The sequence below is a fragment of the Salmo salar genome, chromosome 05, assembly GCF_965601325.2.
Source record: "Salmo salar chromosome 05, fSalSal1, whole genome shotgun sequence".
Taxonomy (NCBI): domain Eukaryota; kingdom Metazoa; phylum Chordata; class Actinopteri; order Salmoniformes; family Salmonidae; genus Salmo; species Salmo salar.
Window position 1 is genome coordinate 89,157,501 of NC_138295.1, and position 16,445 is coordinate 89,173,945.

General features: G+C 44.9%; 1 protein-coding gene across 5 annotated transcripts in view; it reads right to left on the reverse strand.

Moving 5' to 3' along the window:
- Positions 1 to 16,445, reverse strand: part of LOC106591203 (protein tyrosine phosphatase type IVA 3) — a 71,775-nt gene that overhangs the window by 24,815 nt on the left and 30,515 nt on the right. For 2 of the 5 annotated variants that reach the window (XM_082975918.1, XM_082975920.1), the window contains exons 2-3: positions 3,375 to 4,101; positions 357 to 449 (exon numbers count right to left, since the gene is read on the reverse strand). In XM_082975918.1, coding sequence (XP_082832044.1) covers positions 357 to 449; positions 3,375 to 3,473 — 192 coding nt within the window. In that variant the 5' untranslated portion in view covers positions 3,474 to 4,101. Of the gene's footprint in view, positions 1 to 356; positions 450 to 3,374; positions 4,102 to 5,182; positions 5,262 to 7,992; positions 8,294 to 16,445 lie in introns of those variants that run through there. The other 3 variants (XM_045719261.2, XM_082975917.1, XM_082975919.1) reach the window with 3 other exon arrangements.

A 16,445-nucleotide genomic window follows, 5' to 3' on the forward strand; every position in this document is an offset into this window, starting at 1 on the left:
ATGGACCAGTTCAGATAGCAGTAGACTAGTCTCAATGGACCAGTTCAGGTAGCAGCAGGCTGCGTTTCACCTCATTTTGTACCTACTGAACACCACCAGGGTCGTATTCATTAAGGCACAGCGTACCAAAACTTTTGGCACCGTAGCAAAACGTCTTGCAACAGAAAAAAAAAGAGAAGCTTTTCTCATTTGACAAATTCAGGTAGGTCCCCCTTCGTTTCAGCCTGTTTTGCTTCCGATTGGTTCCTAGTGAATAGGACCCTAGTGAGAGAGTGTAGAGAAGAGAGATCCTGTGTGTGTGTGTGTGTGTGTGTGGTGTGTGTGTGTGTGTGTGTGTGTGTGTGTGTGTGTCTCACCATGACTGTGATGCCATCCTTCTCCAGAGGTGTCTTGTCGTAGGTGACCTCACACACCCGCACCACTGTTGTTGCACCATATTGCTTCAGGTCCTAGGAAAGGAAGGGAAACCATTCAAACCACATTTCTGGGAATTAACATCTTGATAAAGATCTGTCTGACATTTCTCTTTAGAGTGTGCTTGATAGAAATCTGTGTTGCTGCCATCTACATTCTGTCCATGGAACTTGATAGAAATCTGTGTTGCTGCCATCTACATTCTGTCCATGGAACTTGATATAAATCAATCAATATAATACCAATCAGACCGAGTGGGATTAAGTTTTCCCTAGACGCTGATCTAGCGTCAGTTCTGGGTTTTCCCTGAGAGACACTGTGTTCTTAGAAACAAGTTTTCAGGATTAGCCAATCACAGATTTCCATCGTCACCTAATTTAAATATTATTCCATTGGTTGTGACATTTCCATTTTCACCTAACATGAATATTCATTAAGCTTAGCCCTGGGCTAAGAGCATGCAGTGTGAACCCGGAGGGGTAATCTGATTTTAGATCAGTTACCTAGGTGCCACTTCTAACTCAGCAGGATTAGACGACCGAGAGCCAGACCAGTCTGGAAGATTCCTCTCTGTCTCACCTCGATGAAGGTGATTAGAGTGGTGTTAGTGGTGTTGTGTGGAAGGTTCCTCTCTGTCTCACCTCGATGAAGGTGATTAGAGTGGTGTTAGTGGTGTTGTGTGGAAGGTTCCTCTCTGTCTCACCTCGATGAAGGTGATTAGAGTGGTGTTAGTGGTGTTGTGTGGAAGGTTCCTCTCTGTCTCACCTCGATGAAGGTGATTAGAGTGGTGTTAGTGGTGTTGTGTGGAAGGTTCCTCTCTGTCTCACCTCGATGAAGGTGATTAGAGTGGTGTTAGTGGTGTTGTGTGGAAGGTTCCTCTCTGTCTCACCTCGATGAAGGTGATTAGAGTGGTGTTAGTGGTGTTGTGTGGAAGGTTCCTCTCTGTCTCACCTCGATGAAGGTGATTAGAGTGGTGTTAGTGGTGTTGTGTGGAAGATTCCTCTCTGTCTCACCTCGATGAAGGTGATTAGAGTGGTGTTAGTGGTGTTGTGTGGAAGGTTCTCTGTCTCACCTCGATGAAGGTGATTAGAGTGGTGTTAGTGGAAGGTTCTCTGTCTCACCTCGATGAAGGTGATTAGAGTGGTGTTAGTGGTGTTGTGTGGAAGGTTCCTCTCTGTCTCACCTCGATGAAGGTGATTAGAGTGGTGTTAGTGGTGTTGTGTGGAAGGTTCCTCTCTGTCTCACGTCGATGAAGGTGATTAGAGTGGTGTTAGTGGTGTTGTGTGGAAGGTTCCTCTCTGTCTCACCTCGATGAAGGTGATTAGAGTGGTGTTAGTGGTGTTGTGTGGAAGGTTCCTCTCTGTCTCACCTCGATGAAGGTGATTAGAGTGGTGTTAGTGGTGTTGTGTGGAAGGTTCTCTGTCTCACCTCGATGAAGGTGATTAGAGTGGTGTTAGTGGTGTTGTGTGGAAGGTTCCTCTCTGTCTCACCTCGATGAAGGTGATTAGAGTGGTGTTAGTGGTGTTGTGTGGAAGGTTCCTCTCTGTCTCACCTCGATGAAGGTGATTAGAGTGGTGTTAGTGGTGTTGTGTGGAAGGTTCCTCTCTGTCTCACCTCGATGAAGGTGATTAGAGTGGTGTTAGTGGTGTTGTGTGGAAGGTTCCTCTCTGTCTCACCTCGATGAAGGTGATTAGAGTGGTGTTAGTGGTGTTGTGTGGAAGGTTCCTCTCTGTCTCACCTCGATGAAGGTGATTAGAGTGGTGTTAGTGGTGTTGTGTGGAAGGTTCCTCTCTGTCTCACCTCGATGAAGGTGATTAGAGTGGTGTTAGTGGTGTTGTGTGGAAGGTTCCTCTCTGTCTCACCTCGATGAAGGTGATTAGAGTGGTGTTAGTGGTGTTGTGTGGAAGGTTCCTCTCTGTCTCACCTCGATGAAGGTGATTAGAGTGGTGTTAGTGGTGTTGTGTGGAAGGTTCCTCTCTGTCTCACCTCGATGAAGGTGATTAGAGTGGTGTTAGTGGTGTTGTGTGGAAGGTTCCTCTCTGTCTCACCTCGATGAAGGTGATTAGAGTGGTGTTAGTGGTGTTGTGTGGAAGGTTCCTCTCTGTCTCACCTCGATGAAGGTGATTAGAGTGGTGTTAGTGGTGTTGTGTGGAAGGTTCCTCTCTGTCTCACCTCGATGAAGGTGATTAGAGTGGTGTTAGTGGTGTTGTGTGGAAGGTTCCTCTCTGTCTCACCTCGATGAAGGTGATTAGAGTGGTGTTAGTGGTGTTGTGTGGAAGGTTCCTCTCTGTCTCACCTCGATGAAGGTGATTAGAGTGGTGTTAGTGGTGTTGTGTGGAAGGTTCTCTGTCTCACCTCGATGAAGGTGATTAGAGTGGTGTTGTGTGGAAGGTTCTCTGTCTCACCTCGATGAAGGTGATTAGAGTGGTGTTAGTGGTGTTGTGTGGAAGGTTCCTCTCTGTCTCACCTCGATGAAGGTGATTAGAGTGGTGTTAGTGGTGTTGTGTGGAAGGTTCCTCTCTGTCTCACCTCGATGAAGGTGATTAGAGTGGTGTTAGTGGTGTTGTGTGGAAGGTTCCTCTCTGTCTCACCTCGATGAAGGTGATTAGAGTGGTGTTAGTGGTGTTGTGTGGAAGGTTCCTCTCTGTCTCACCTCGATGAAGGTGATTAGAGTGGTGTTAGTGGTGTTGTGTGGAAGGTTCCTCTCTGTCTCACCTCGATGAAGGTGATTAGAGTGGTGTTAGTGGTGTTGTGTGGAAGGTTCCTCTCTGTCTCACCTCGATGAAGGTGATTAGAGTGGTGTTAGTGGTGTTGTGTGGAAGGTTCTCTGTCTCACCTCGATGAAGGTGATTAGAGTGGTGTTAGTGGTGTTGTGTGGAAGGTTCCTCTCTGTCTCACCTCGATGAAGGTGATTAGAGTGGTGTTAGTGGTGTTGTGTGGAAGGTTCCTCTCTGTCTCACCTCGATGAAGGTGTCGAGGGTGGCGTTGGTGGGGTTGTGTGTGATGAGGAACCTCATGTTCTTGTAGCAGACCTCAACGGGGGGAGCTGGACGGTTCATTCTGGACACACTGAGGATCCCACTCTCAGGAGAAGACGCCACGACGTCGACCCAGACCCAGGGGCCCGCACCCACCCTGACAGAGGAGTACCCAGCCCACTAGCTACAGTACACTGTCCTGACACAGCAGGCAGGAAGCCAGGCAGGAAGCCAAGCAGGCAGGTCACACCTGCTAGTCTCTCTGAGGCTGAGGAACAAACCCCAGCAACAACACCCCACCTCAGGAGGACTTTACAAGGTCCTCTCAAGTCTCTCCTGTCCAGGGTGTCTTGGGGTGCTGGAAATAGAGTGGGGTTTGGAGAGGGTGAAGAGTAAGGTGCCGGGGGGGGGGGTGAAGAGGTAGCTGTCCGTTAGCTTACGCTGCCCTTGGCCCCCGACACTCACTACCCCATCTGGTGAGTTAGTGGGCCTGCCGTCCGACGGTCAGTCTACAGTCAGTGTGGGGGTGGCTGGGTCTGGGTGGAGAGGGCGACCTGGCTGTGGGCATTCAGGGATGGGAGGTGCAGCAGGGCAGCAGGGCCATCCTCCCCCGGGGGGCCTGGGCTCAAGCGCTGAGATGTTGGGCGTGGCAGTAGTCACCGCTCCCCTGCAAGAACTCCATCAACGACTGGCCGGCTTGAGTGCAGCGCTGCAGAGACAGAGGGGAGAGAGAGAGAGTCAGTGGGACTAACAGTCAAACTACACACACACACACACACACACACACACTTAGTTGGGGAGAGAAAGTCTACCTATTCTCTATTATCCCTAGTCAGTCAGTTCAGGACATCATTTCCTGTTTTGATCAAGCTGGGCTGAAGAGCGTTTGGTAAACTTTTATTCTATCAAACTTCACACACAGGGTAAGGAGGGGACACAGACAGATAAAAGACGGTACAGTCAGTCAGTCTGTCAGTCAGACAGACAGTCAGTCAGTCAGACACACACAGGGTAAGGAGGGGACACAGACAGATAAAAGACGGTACAGTCAGTCAGTCTGTCAGTCAGACAGACAGTCAGTCAGTCAGACACACACAGGGTAAGGAGAGGACACAGACAGATAAAAGACGGTACAGTCAGTCAGTCTGTCAGTCAGACAGACAGTCAGTCAGTCAGACACACACAGGGTAAGGAGAGGACACAGACAGATAAAAGACGGTACAGTCAGTCAGTCTGTCAGTCAGACAGACAGTCAGTCAGTCAGTCAGACACACACAGGGTAAGGAGGGGACACAGACAGATAAAAGACGGTACAGTCAGTCAGTCTGTCAGTCAGACAGACAGTCAGTCAGTCAGACACACACAGGGTAAGGAGAGGACACAGACAGATAAAAGACGGTACAGTCAGTCAGTCAGTCAGTCAGACAGACAGTCAGACACACACAGGGTAAGGAGAGGACCCAGACAGATAAAAGACGGTACAGTCAGTCAGTCAGTCAGTCAGTCAGTCAGACAGACACACACAGGGTAAGGAGAGGACACAGACAGATAAAAGACAGGCCTAGACAGGGCCTAAAACTAACTTGTTTGTATACCAGCCACTGTGGCAGGTAGATACAAAGAAAATCTACCAGCCAATCAGATTTTTTACCAGCCCAAATATTTTTTTTGTACCATAAAGAAACACAAAAAAACTGATGTGCATGCTTAGCAATGTTTCTAAAACAAGAAATGTATTACTAGTAAGAAGTTATTAGATAAAAAATGTTTAGCTGCCCTTTTAAGGTTACCTTGGTAACAGGGCCACTCAAGTCATCACCTGTGCCTGTGAGTGTGTCACTAGTAGAGAGCCAACGATGTCTCTTTTTGCTAGAAGTGGGAGGAAACTCAAACATTGAAAAGGTAACCTAGCTTGTGAACAAAACAATGTAAATAAACAAGAAATTACTGTAGGAGACTTGAGTAAATTAGACCAACTTTTATGCCTGTGCCCATTGCTTCTAAAAACAAATATTTCAGCCCTCACAGCCCCCAGACAGGCAGTGTTGCTGCCTGATATCTGAATCCTAATGTTATAGCTTCTTTGTGCATTAACTACTGCAGCTTTTATTTAGCTAGAAATCACTCTAACTTGGGCTCATGCTTGACTATTTTGATGAAATACCCACACTGTAGAGCCTGGAGTACTGCCACGCACTAACGTAGCTGGTGAATTACACATTCTTACCCGCCAACACCAAAATCTACCCACGTTCGCCAGGTGGCGGGTGTTCATTTTAGGCCCTGGGCCTAGGTGAGGATAACTGATACCCTAGAACTGTCAACTCCACAAATACCACACACAGCCCCGTACGTTAACCACACACAGCCCCGTACGTTAACCACACACAGCCCCGTACGTTAACCACACACAGCCCCGTACGTTAACCACACACAGCCCCGTACGTTAACCACACACAGCCCCGTACGTTAACCACACACAGCCCCGTACGTTAACCACACACAGCCCCGTACGTTAACCACACACAGCCCCGTACGTTAACCACACACAGCCCCGTACGTTAACCACACACAGCCCCATACGTTAAATACACACAGCAGCATGTGTTAAACGTACTGCATACTTCGAGATCATAGGACACAAATGGAAAACACAGCACTGTAGGGACACTTCTCCGGTTATTTCTCCTATTTCAGCACTGTAGGGACACTTCTCCGGTTATTTCTCCTATTTCAGCACTGTAGGGACACTTCTCCAGTTATTTCTCCTACTTCAGCGCTGTAGGGACACTTCTCCAGTTATTCTCCTACTTCAGCGCTGTAGGGACACTTCTCCAGTTAGTTCTCCTACTTCAGCGCTGTAGGGACACTTCTCCAGTTAGTTCTCCTACTTCAGCACTGTAGGGACACTTCTCCAGTTATTTCTCCTACTTCAGCGCTGTAGGGAGACTTCTCCAGTTATTTCTCCTACTTCAGCGCTGTAGGGAGACTTCTCCAGTTATTTCTCCTACTTCAGCGCTGTAGGGACACTTCTCCAGTTATTTCTCCTACTTCAGCGCTGTAGGGACACTTCTCCAGTTATTTCTCCTACTTCAGCGCTGTAGGGACACTTCTCCAGTTATTTCTCCTACTTCAGCGCTGTAGGGACACTTCTCCAGTTATTTCTCCTATTTCAGCACTGTAGGGACACTTCTCCAGTTAGTTCTCCTACTTCAGCGCTGTAGGGACACTTCTCCAGTTAGTTCTCCTACTTCAGCGCTGTAGGGAGACTTCTCCAGGTATTTCTCCTACTTCAGCACTGTAGGGAGACTTCTCCAGTTATTTCTCCTACTTCAGTGCTGTAGGGACACTTCTCCAGTTATTTCTCCTACTTCAGCGCTGTAGGGACACTTCTCCAGTTATTTCTACAGTTAGACCACAATTCACAATCTTGATCAGGATGATACTAGTAGTGTTGTTTTACCTGCAGAGACATACTGTAACCTAGTAGTGTTGTTTTACCTGTAGAGACATACTGTAACCTAGTAGTGTTGTTTTACCTGCAGAGACATACTGTAACCTAGTAGTGTTGTTTTACCTGCAGAGACATACTGTAACCTAGTAGTGTTGTTTTACCTGCAGAGACATACTGTAACCTAGTAGTGTTGTTTTACCTGCAGAGACATACTGTAACCTAGTAGTGTTGTTTTCCCTGTAGAGACATACTGTAACCTAGTAGTGTTGTTTTACCTGTAGAGACATACTGTAACCTAGTAGTGTTGTTTTACCTGTAGAGACATACTGTAACCTAGTAGTGTTGTTTTACCTGTAGAGACATACTGTAACCTAGTAGTGTTGTTTTACCTGCAGAGACATACTGTAACCTAGTAGTGTTGTTTTACCTGTAGAGACATACTGTAACCTAGTAGTGTTGTTTTACCTGCAGAGACATACTGTAACCTAGTAGTGTTGTTTTACCTGCAGAGACATACTGTAACCTAGTAGTGTTGTTTTACCTGCAGAGACATACTGTAACCTAGTAGTGTTGTTTTACCTGTAGAGACATACTGTAACCTAGTAGTGTTGTTTTACCTGTAGAGACATACTGTAACCTAGTAGTGTTGTTTTCCCTGCAGAGACATACTGTAACCTAGTAGTGTTGTTTTCCCTGCAGAGACATACTGTAACCTAGTAGTGTTGTTTTACCTGTAGAGACATACTGTAACCTAGTAGTGTTGTTTTACCTGCAGAGACATACTGTAACCTAGTAGTGTTGTTTTACCTGTAGAGACATACTGTAACCTAGTAGTGTAGTGTAGCCTGTCGTAATGTTATAGGTTGTAGCCTACCGTTTAAATGTAATAAGGATGAGGTTGCTGCCTAATTGAGGTAAAGCGGACACACTGACAGTAATTCGACACCCTCTATGGGGGCTTCAGCTTTACAGTTATTATTACGCTATCTCCTTACCAAAATAACTTCCCTCACTACCTCCTTCAAACTGAACACATAGTAGCCAACTGTGAAGTAGAAAATACAACTGTTGAAGTCAACTGTATGTGAAAGTAAAAGTCCAGAGTAAAACTACCACTCAGAGAAGCCAGCGTATTGTACTGCTCACCTGAGCCAACTTCTTTGACAAGAAAACATCCTCAAACAGACAAGAAGAGAAACAACAAGCAGTCTTCTTTAGATTCCTTCCTCATTTCATTCCTCTGTCACCACCAGTTTGATCAAGCTCATCAAAACCCAGGTCCTCCAAGGAATCTCTCCAACCTGTTACTATGCAGAGCTTCCCCTTCACACACCGAGTGTCGATCCACACTGCACAGACCCGTGAGAAAGCTTATAGTAATCTAGGCAAATAAATCTTCACTACGCCGCTCCTCCTGCGGTGCCTCCCCCAGGCTCTCTCATCTCTGTTCTGAACCAGTCCAGGCTGCCCAGGTTTGTCATATGACACTGACAGCACTCAACTGCTAATGTCACAAACAAATGAGAGTTAACCCATAACCTAGAAACCTAACCAACGTCACTATATTTAACAGTCACCCCCAGGAGTCAGAACAACCCATAACCTAGAAACCTAACCAACTTCACTATATTTAACAGTCACCCCCAGGAGTCAGAACAACCCATAACCTAGAAACCTAACCAACTTCACTATATTTAACAGTCACCCCCAGGAGTCAGAACAACCCATAACCTAGAAACCTAACCAACGTCACTATATTTAACAGTCACCCCCAGGAGTCAGAACAACCCATAACCTAGAAACCTAACCAACTTCACTATATTTAACAGTCACCCCCAGGAGTCAGAACAACCCATAACCTAGAAACCTAACCAACTTCACTATATTTAACAGTCACCCCCAGGAGTCAGAACAACCCATAACCTAGAAACCTAACCAACTTCACTATATTTAACAGTCACCCCCAGGAGTCAGAACAACCCATAACCTAGAAACCTAACCAACGTCACTATATATAACAGTCACCCCCAGGAGTCAGAACAACCCATAACCTAGAAACCTAACCAACTTCACTATATTTAACAGTCACCCCCAGGAGTCAGAACAACCCATAACCTAGAAACCTAACCAACTTCACTATATTTAACAGTCACCCCCAGGAGTCAGAACAACCCATAACCTAGAAACCTAACCAACTTCACTATATTTAACAGTCACCCCCAGGAGTCAGAACAACCCATAACCTAGAAACCTAACCAACTTCACTATATTTAACAGTCACCCCCAGGAGTCAGAACAACCCATAACCTAGAAACCTAACCAACTTCACTATATTTAACAGTCACCCCCAGGAGTCAGAACAACCCATAACCTAGAAACCTAACCAACTTCACTATATTTAACAGTCACCCCCAGGAGTCAGAACAACCCATAACCTAGAAACCTAACCAACTTCACTATATTTAACAGTCACCCCCAGGAGTCAGAACAACCCATAACCTAGAAACCTAACCAACTTCACTATATTTAACAGTCACCCCCAGGAGTCAGAACAACCCATAACCTAGAAACCTAACCAACGTCACTATATTTAACAGTCACCCCCAGGAGTCAGAACAACCCATAACCTAGAAACCTAACCAACGTCACTATATTTAACAGTCACCCCCAGGAGTCAGAACAACCCATAACCTAGAAACCTAACCAACTTCACTATATTTAACAGTCACCCCCAGGAGTCAGAACAACCCATAACCTAGAAACCTAACCAACTTCACTATATTTAACAGTCACCCCCAGGAGTCAGAACAACCCATAACCTAGAAACCTAACCAACTTCACTATATTTAACAGTCACCCCCAGGAGTCAGAACAACCCATAACCTAGAAACCTAACCAACTTCACTATATTTAACAGTCACCCCCAGGAGTCAGAACAACCCATAACCTAGAAACCTAACCAACTTCACTATATTTAACAGTCACCCCCAGGAGTCAGAACAACCCATAACCTAGAAACCTAACCAACTTCACTATATTTAACAGTCACCCCCAGGAGTCAGAACAACCCATAACCTAGAAACCTAACCAACTTCACTATATTTAACAGTCACCCCCAGGAGTCAGAACAACCCATAACCTAGAAACCTAACCAACGTCACTATATTTAACAGTCACCCCCAGGAGTCAGAACAACCCATAACCTAGAAACCTAACCAACTTCACTATATTTAACAGTCACCCCCAGGAGTCAGAACAACCCATAACCTAGAAACCTAACCAACGTCACTATATTTAACAGTCACCCCCAGGAGTCAGAACAACCCATAACCTAGAAACCTAACCAACTTCACTATATTTAACAGTCACCCCCAGGAGTCAGAACAACCCATAACCTAGAAACCTAACCAACTTCACTATATTTAACAGTCACCCCCAGGAGTCAGAACAACCCATAACCTAGAAACCTAACCAACTTCACTATATTTAACAGTCACCCCCAGGAGTCAGAACAACCCATAACCTAGAAACCTAACCAACTTCACTATATTTAACAGTCACCCCCAGGAGTCAGAACAACCCATAACCTAGAAACCTAACCAACTTCACTATATTTAACAGTCACCCCCAGGAGTCAGAACAACCCATAACCTAGAAACCTAACCAACTTCACTATATTTAACAGTCACCCCCAGGAGTCAGAACAACCCATAACCTAGAAACCTAACCAACTTCACTATATTTAACAGTCACCCCCAGGAGTCAGAACAACCCATAACCTAGAAACCTAACCAACTTCACTATATTTAACAGTCACCCCCAGGAGTCAGAACAACCCATAACCTAGAAACCTAACCAACTTCACTATATTTAACAGTCACCCCCAGGAGTCAGAACAACCCATAACCTAGAAACCTAACCAACTTCACTATATTTAACAGTCACCCCCAGGAGTCAGAACAACCCATAACCTAGAAACCTAACCAACTTCACTATATTTAACAGTCACCCCCAGGAGTCAGAACAACCCATAACCTAGAAACCTAACCAACTTCACTATATTTAACAGTCACCCCCAGGAGTCAGAACAACCCATAACCTAGAAACCTAACCAACGTCACTATATTTAACAGTCACCCCCAGGAGTCAGAACAACCCATAACCTAGAAACCTAACCAACGTCACTATATTTAACAGTCACCCCCAGGAGTCAGAACAACCCATAACCTAGAAACCTAACCAACTTCACTATATTTAACAGTCACCCCCAGGAGTCAGAACAACCCATAACCTAGAAACCTAACCAACTTCACTATATTTAACAGTCACCCCCAGGAGTCAGAACAACCCATAACCTAGAAACCTAACCAACTTCACTATATTTAACAGTCACCCCCAGGAGTCAGAACAACCCATAACCTAGAAACCTAACCAACTTCACTATATTTAACAGTCACCCCCAGGAGTCAGAACAACCCATAACCTAGAAACCTAACCAACTTCACTATATTTAACAGTCACCCCCAGGAGTCAGAACAACCCATAACCTAGAAACCTAACCAACTTCACTATATTTAACAGTCACCCCCAGGAGTCAGAACAACCCATAACCTAGAAACCTAACCAACTTCACTATATTTAACAGTCACCCCCAGGAGTCAGAACAACCCATAACCTAGAAACCTAACCAACTTCACTATATTTAACAGTCACCCCCAGGAGTCAGAACAACCCATAACCTAGAAACCTAACCAACTTCACTATATTTAACAGTCACCCCCAGGAGTCAGAACAACCCATAACCTAGAAACCTAACCAACTTCACTATATTTAACAGTCACCCCCAGGAGTCAGAACAACCCATAACCTAGAAACCTAACCAACTTCACTATATTTAACAGTCACCCCCAGGAGTCAGAACAACCCATAACCTAGAAACCTAACCAACTTCACTATATTTAACAGTCACCCCCAGGAGTCAGAACAACCCATAACCTAGAAACCTAACCAACGTCACTATATTTAACAGTCACCCCCAGGAGTCAGAACAACCCATAACCTAGAAACCTAACCAACTTCACTATATTTAACAGTCACCCCCAGGAGTCAGAACAACCCATAACCTAGAAACCTAACCAACTTCACTATATTTAACAGTCACCCCCAGGAGTCAGAACAACCCATAACCTAGAAACCTAACCAACTTCACTATATTTAACAGTCACCCCCAGGAGTCAGAACAACCCATAACCTAGAAACCTAACCAACTTCACTATATTTAACAGTCACCCCCAGGAGTCAGAACAACCCATAACCTAGAAACCTAACCAACTTCACTATATTTAACAGTCACCCCCAGGAGTCAGAACAACCCATAACCTAGAAACCTAACCAACTTCACTATATTTAACAGTCACCCCCAGGAGTCAGAACAACCCATAACCTAGAAACCTAACCAACTTCACTATATTTAACAGTCACCCCCAGGAGTCAGAACAACCCATAACCTAGAAACCTAACCAACTTCACTATATTTAACAGTCACCCCCAGGAGTCAGAACAACCCATAACCTAGAAACCTAACCAACTTCACTATATTTAACAGTCACCCCCAGGAGTCAGAACAACCCATAACCTAGAAACCTAACCAACTTCACTATATTTAACAGTCACCCCCAGGAGTCAGAACAACCCATAACCTAGAAACCTAACCAACTTCACTATATTTAACAGTCACCCCCAGGAGTCAGAACAACCCATAACCTAGAAACCTAACCAACTTCACTATATTTAACAGTCACCCCCAGGAGTCAGAACAACCCATAACCTAGAAACCTAACCAACTTCACTATATTTAACAGTCACCCCCAGGAGTCAGAACAACCCATAACCTAGAAACCTAACCAACTTCACTATATTTAACAGTCACCCCCAGGAGTCAGAACAACCCATAACCTAGAAACCTAACCAACGTCACTATATTTAACAGTCACCCCCAGGAGTCAGAACAACCCATAACCTAGAAACCTAACCAACGTCACTATATTTAACAGTCACCCCCAGGAGTCAGAACAACCCATAACCTAGAAACCTAACCAACTTCACTATATTTAACAGTCACCCCCAGGAGTCAGAACAACCCATAACCTAGAAACCTAACCAACTTCACTATATTTAACAGTCACCCCCAGGAGTCAGAACAACCCATAACCTAGAAACCTAACCAACTTCACTATATTTAACAGTCACCCCCAGGAGTCAGAACAACCCATAACCTAGAAACCTAACCAACTTCACTATATTTAACAGTCACCCCCAGGAGTCAGAACAACCCATAACCTAGAAACCTAACCAACTTCACTATATTTAACAGTCACCCCCAGGAGTCAGAACAACCCATAACCTAGAAACCTAACCAACTTCACTATATTTAACAGTCACCCCCAGGAGTCAGAACAACCCATAACCTAGAAACCTAACCAACTTCACTATATTTAACAGTCACCCCCAGGAGTCAGAACAACCCATAACCTAGAAACCTAACCAACTTCACTATATTTAACAGTCACCCCCAGGAGTCAGAACAACCCATAACCTAGAAACCTAACCAACGTCACTATATTTAACAGTCACCCCCAGGAGTCAGAACAACCCATAACCTAGAAACCTAACCAACTTCACTATATTTAACAGTCACCCCCAGGAGTCAGAACAACCCATAACCTAGAAACCTAACCAACTTCACTATATTTAACAGTCACCCCCAGGAGTCAGAACAACCCATAACCTAGAAACCTAACCAACTTCACTATATTTAACAGTCACCCCCAGGAGTCAGAACAACCCATAACCTAGAAACCTAACCAACTTCACTATATTTAACAGTCACCCCCAGGAGTCAGAACAACCCATAACCTAGAAACCTAACCAACTTCACTATATTTAACAGTCACCCCCAGGAGTCAGAACAACCCATAACCTAGAAACCTAACCAACTTCACTATATTTAACAGTCACCCCCAGGAGTCAGAACAACCCATAACCTAGAAACCTAACCAACTTCACTATATTTAACAGTCACCCCCAGGAGTCAGAACAACCCATAAACCTAACCAACTTCACTCTGTTCTCTCTCATTTCCCTTAACTGCTAGTATACAGAAACATGTACCACCATCTACTCTGTTCTCTCCCATTTCCCTTAACTGCTAGTACACAGAAACATGTACCACCATCTACTCTGTTCTCTCCCATTTCCCTTAACTGCTAGTATACAGAAACATGTACCACCATCTACTCTGTTCTCTCCCATTTCCCTTAACTGCTAGTACACAGAAACATGTACCACCATCTACTCTGTTCTCTCCCATTTCCCTTAACTGCTAGTACACAGAAACATGTACCACCATCTACTCTGTTCTCTCCCATTTCCCTTAACTGCTAGTATACAGAAACATGTACCACCATCTACTCTGTTCTCTCCCATTTCCCTTAACTGCTAGTATACAGAAACATGTACCACCATCTACTCTGCTCTCTCTCCTTTCCCTTAACTGCTAGTATACAGAAACATGTACCACCATCTACTCTGCTCTCTCTCCTTTCCCTTAACTGCTAGTATACAGAAACATGTACCACCATCTACTCTGCTCTCTCTCCTTTCCCTTAACTGCTAGTACACAGAAACATGTACCACCATCTATTCTGCTCTCTCTCCTTTCCCTTAACTGCTAGTATACAGAAAGATAATGTACCACCATCTACTCTGTTCTCTCCCATTTCCCTTAACTGCTAGTATACAGAAACATGTACCAGCATGGAACATCTCTCTTCAGCTGTCAATCAAACCCATAGTGGAGCTAGCTAGCTGACAGAAAACTGTGGCGGCTGAACAAAGGGGCTTGACGGGCTATTTCTGTGTAGCAGCCAGCACGCCAGCCAAGGACTTTAATGGAGCCCACAGGTCAGCCATTCCTATAAGAGCATTAACTGTGGATATAGTCCCAAATGGCACCTTACTCCCTATCGGGTCTGGTCAAAAGTAGTGCACTATATAGGGAATGGGGTGCCATTTGGGACTCAACCAGTGTGACTGTGGGTCAGGTGGGGAATGAAAGGACTACAGCTACTGACTGGCTCAATAACATCACACATGAGTCAGACTTCTATCTGCAGCTATGAAGCAGTGTTATTGATGGCCTGTTTCACTGTCACTGCTGCAGAGTGTGTGAGGGGAGCTGAGCGGTCGGAAATCCCGCTCGTCGCTCACGGGCGCCGACGCTCCACATCCTTTCTAACCGCTCCGCTAGAAAACGCTCCTCGCTCACAGGAAATAAAAAAAATAAAACAATTTAACCAACACCCATCTATTTTTGTGACTACCTGGACCTACCGTTTGGTTTTGAAGTATTGAAACCAAACCATATAATTTCAATGTAAATCATTTAAACATGTAAAAGGTGACTAAGAAGCGCTGGTCATTTGAAACAGGCTGTGTGTCGTATTAAACACCATATAAACACTGTAAATAGGTCAGTAGCCAGACAAGTGGCCTAAGACAGAACAATGTATTATTTAAGCTACATTATTAGACTATTATTACAAGGCTATAGCCTACAAATAAATCCATTGTGGAACATTAGTGAGGGTGACACACTAGGCTGGTAGAGAGGCAGAGACATGGAGCACTCAGCATTTAAACAACATTTAGTTGGATTAAATCATTATAGTCTAGAAATTGCACATATAGGCTGTGACTTAGAATTAAATACAAATGAAACAAAGAATGCCTTATAAGGCTCAATCTACAGTGCCTTTGAATAGATGTTTTGAAACTGTAGTACTTTATGGAGTAAGTACCCCATCATGCATTTAGGTAAGGTGATTTTTCAGATTCTACAATGATTCTTTAGTTGTGGACATTACATCACACTCCCTCTCCTGCTCTTGGTCCTCTTCATCTCTATAAGTCACCTTGATTTAACACCTGTGTGTTTTATCAGTTTCATAATGAAAATATTTACTGAACTCCATGACAGTAGCTAAAGCAAGGGGCTATAGCAGCACACAAGTAGGCTACAAATGCATGCTGGGCCAGGCATGCCCTGAGCTGGTGAAGTGAGCGTTACTGAGCGATATTGGAGCGGGTGAAAGGCCGACGCTCCAGCCTTTGGGAAAGTTGCTCCGTGCTCCAGTTAAATTGGGCATGCTCCGCTCCTCTCTCCAGCTCTACTCACATACTCTGCATTGCCGCTGTTACAACTCCCTGCTCCACCTCTTAGGATTTTTATCAGACTTTAGGTGTGTTATTTGTCACGAATACTCCAGACTGTTGGAGTACTACTAACAATAGTCCTTGGCTCAAGCTAGCTAGCTACATCACCAGTATACCATGGTCCAGTCCAGGATCAGGCTAGCTAGCTACATCACCAGTATACCATGGTCCAGTCCAGGATCAGGCTAGCTAGCTACATCACCAGTATACCATGGTCCAGTCCAGGATCAGGCTAGCTAGCTACATCACCAGTATACCATGGTCCAGTCCAGGATCAGGCTAGCTAGCTACATCACCAGTATACCATGGTCCAGTCCAGGATCAGA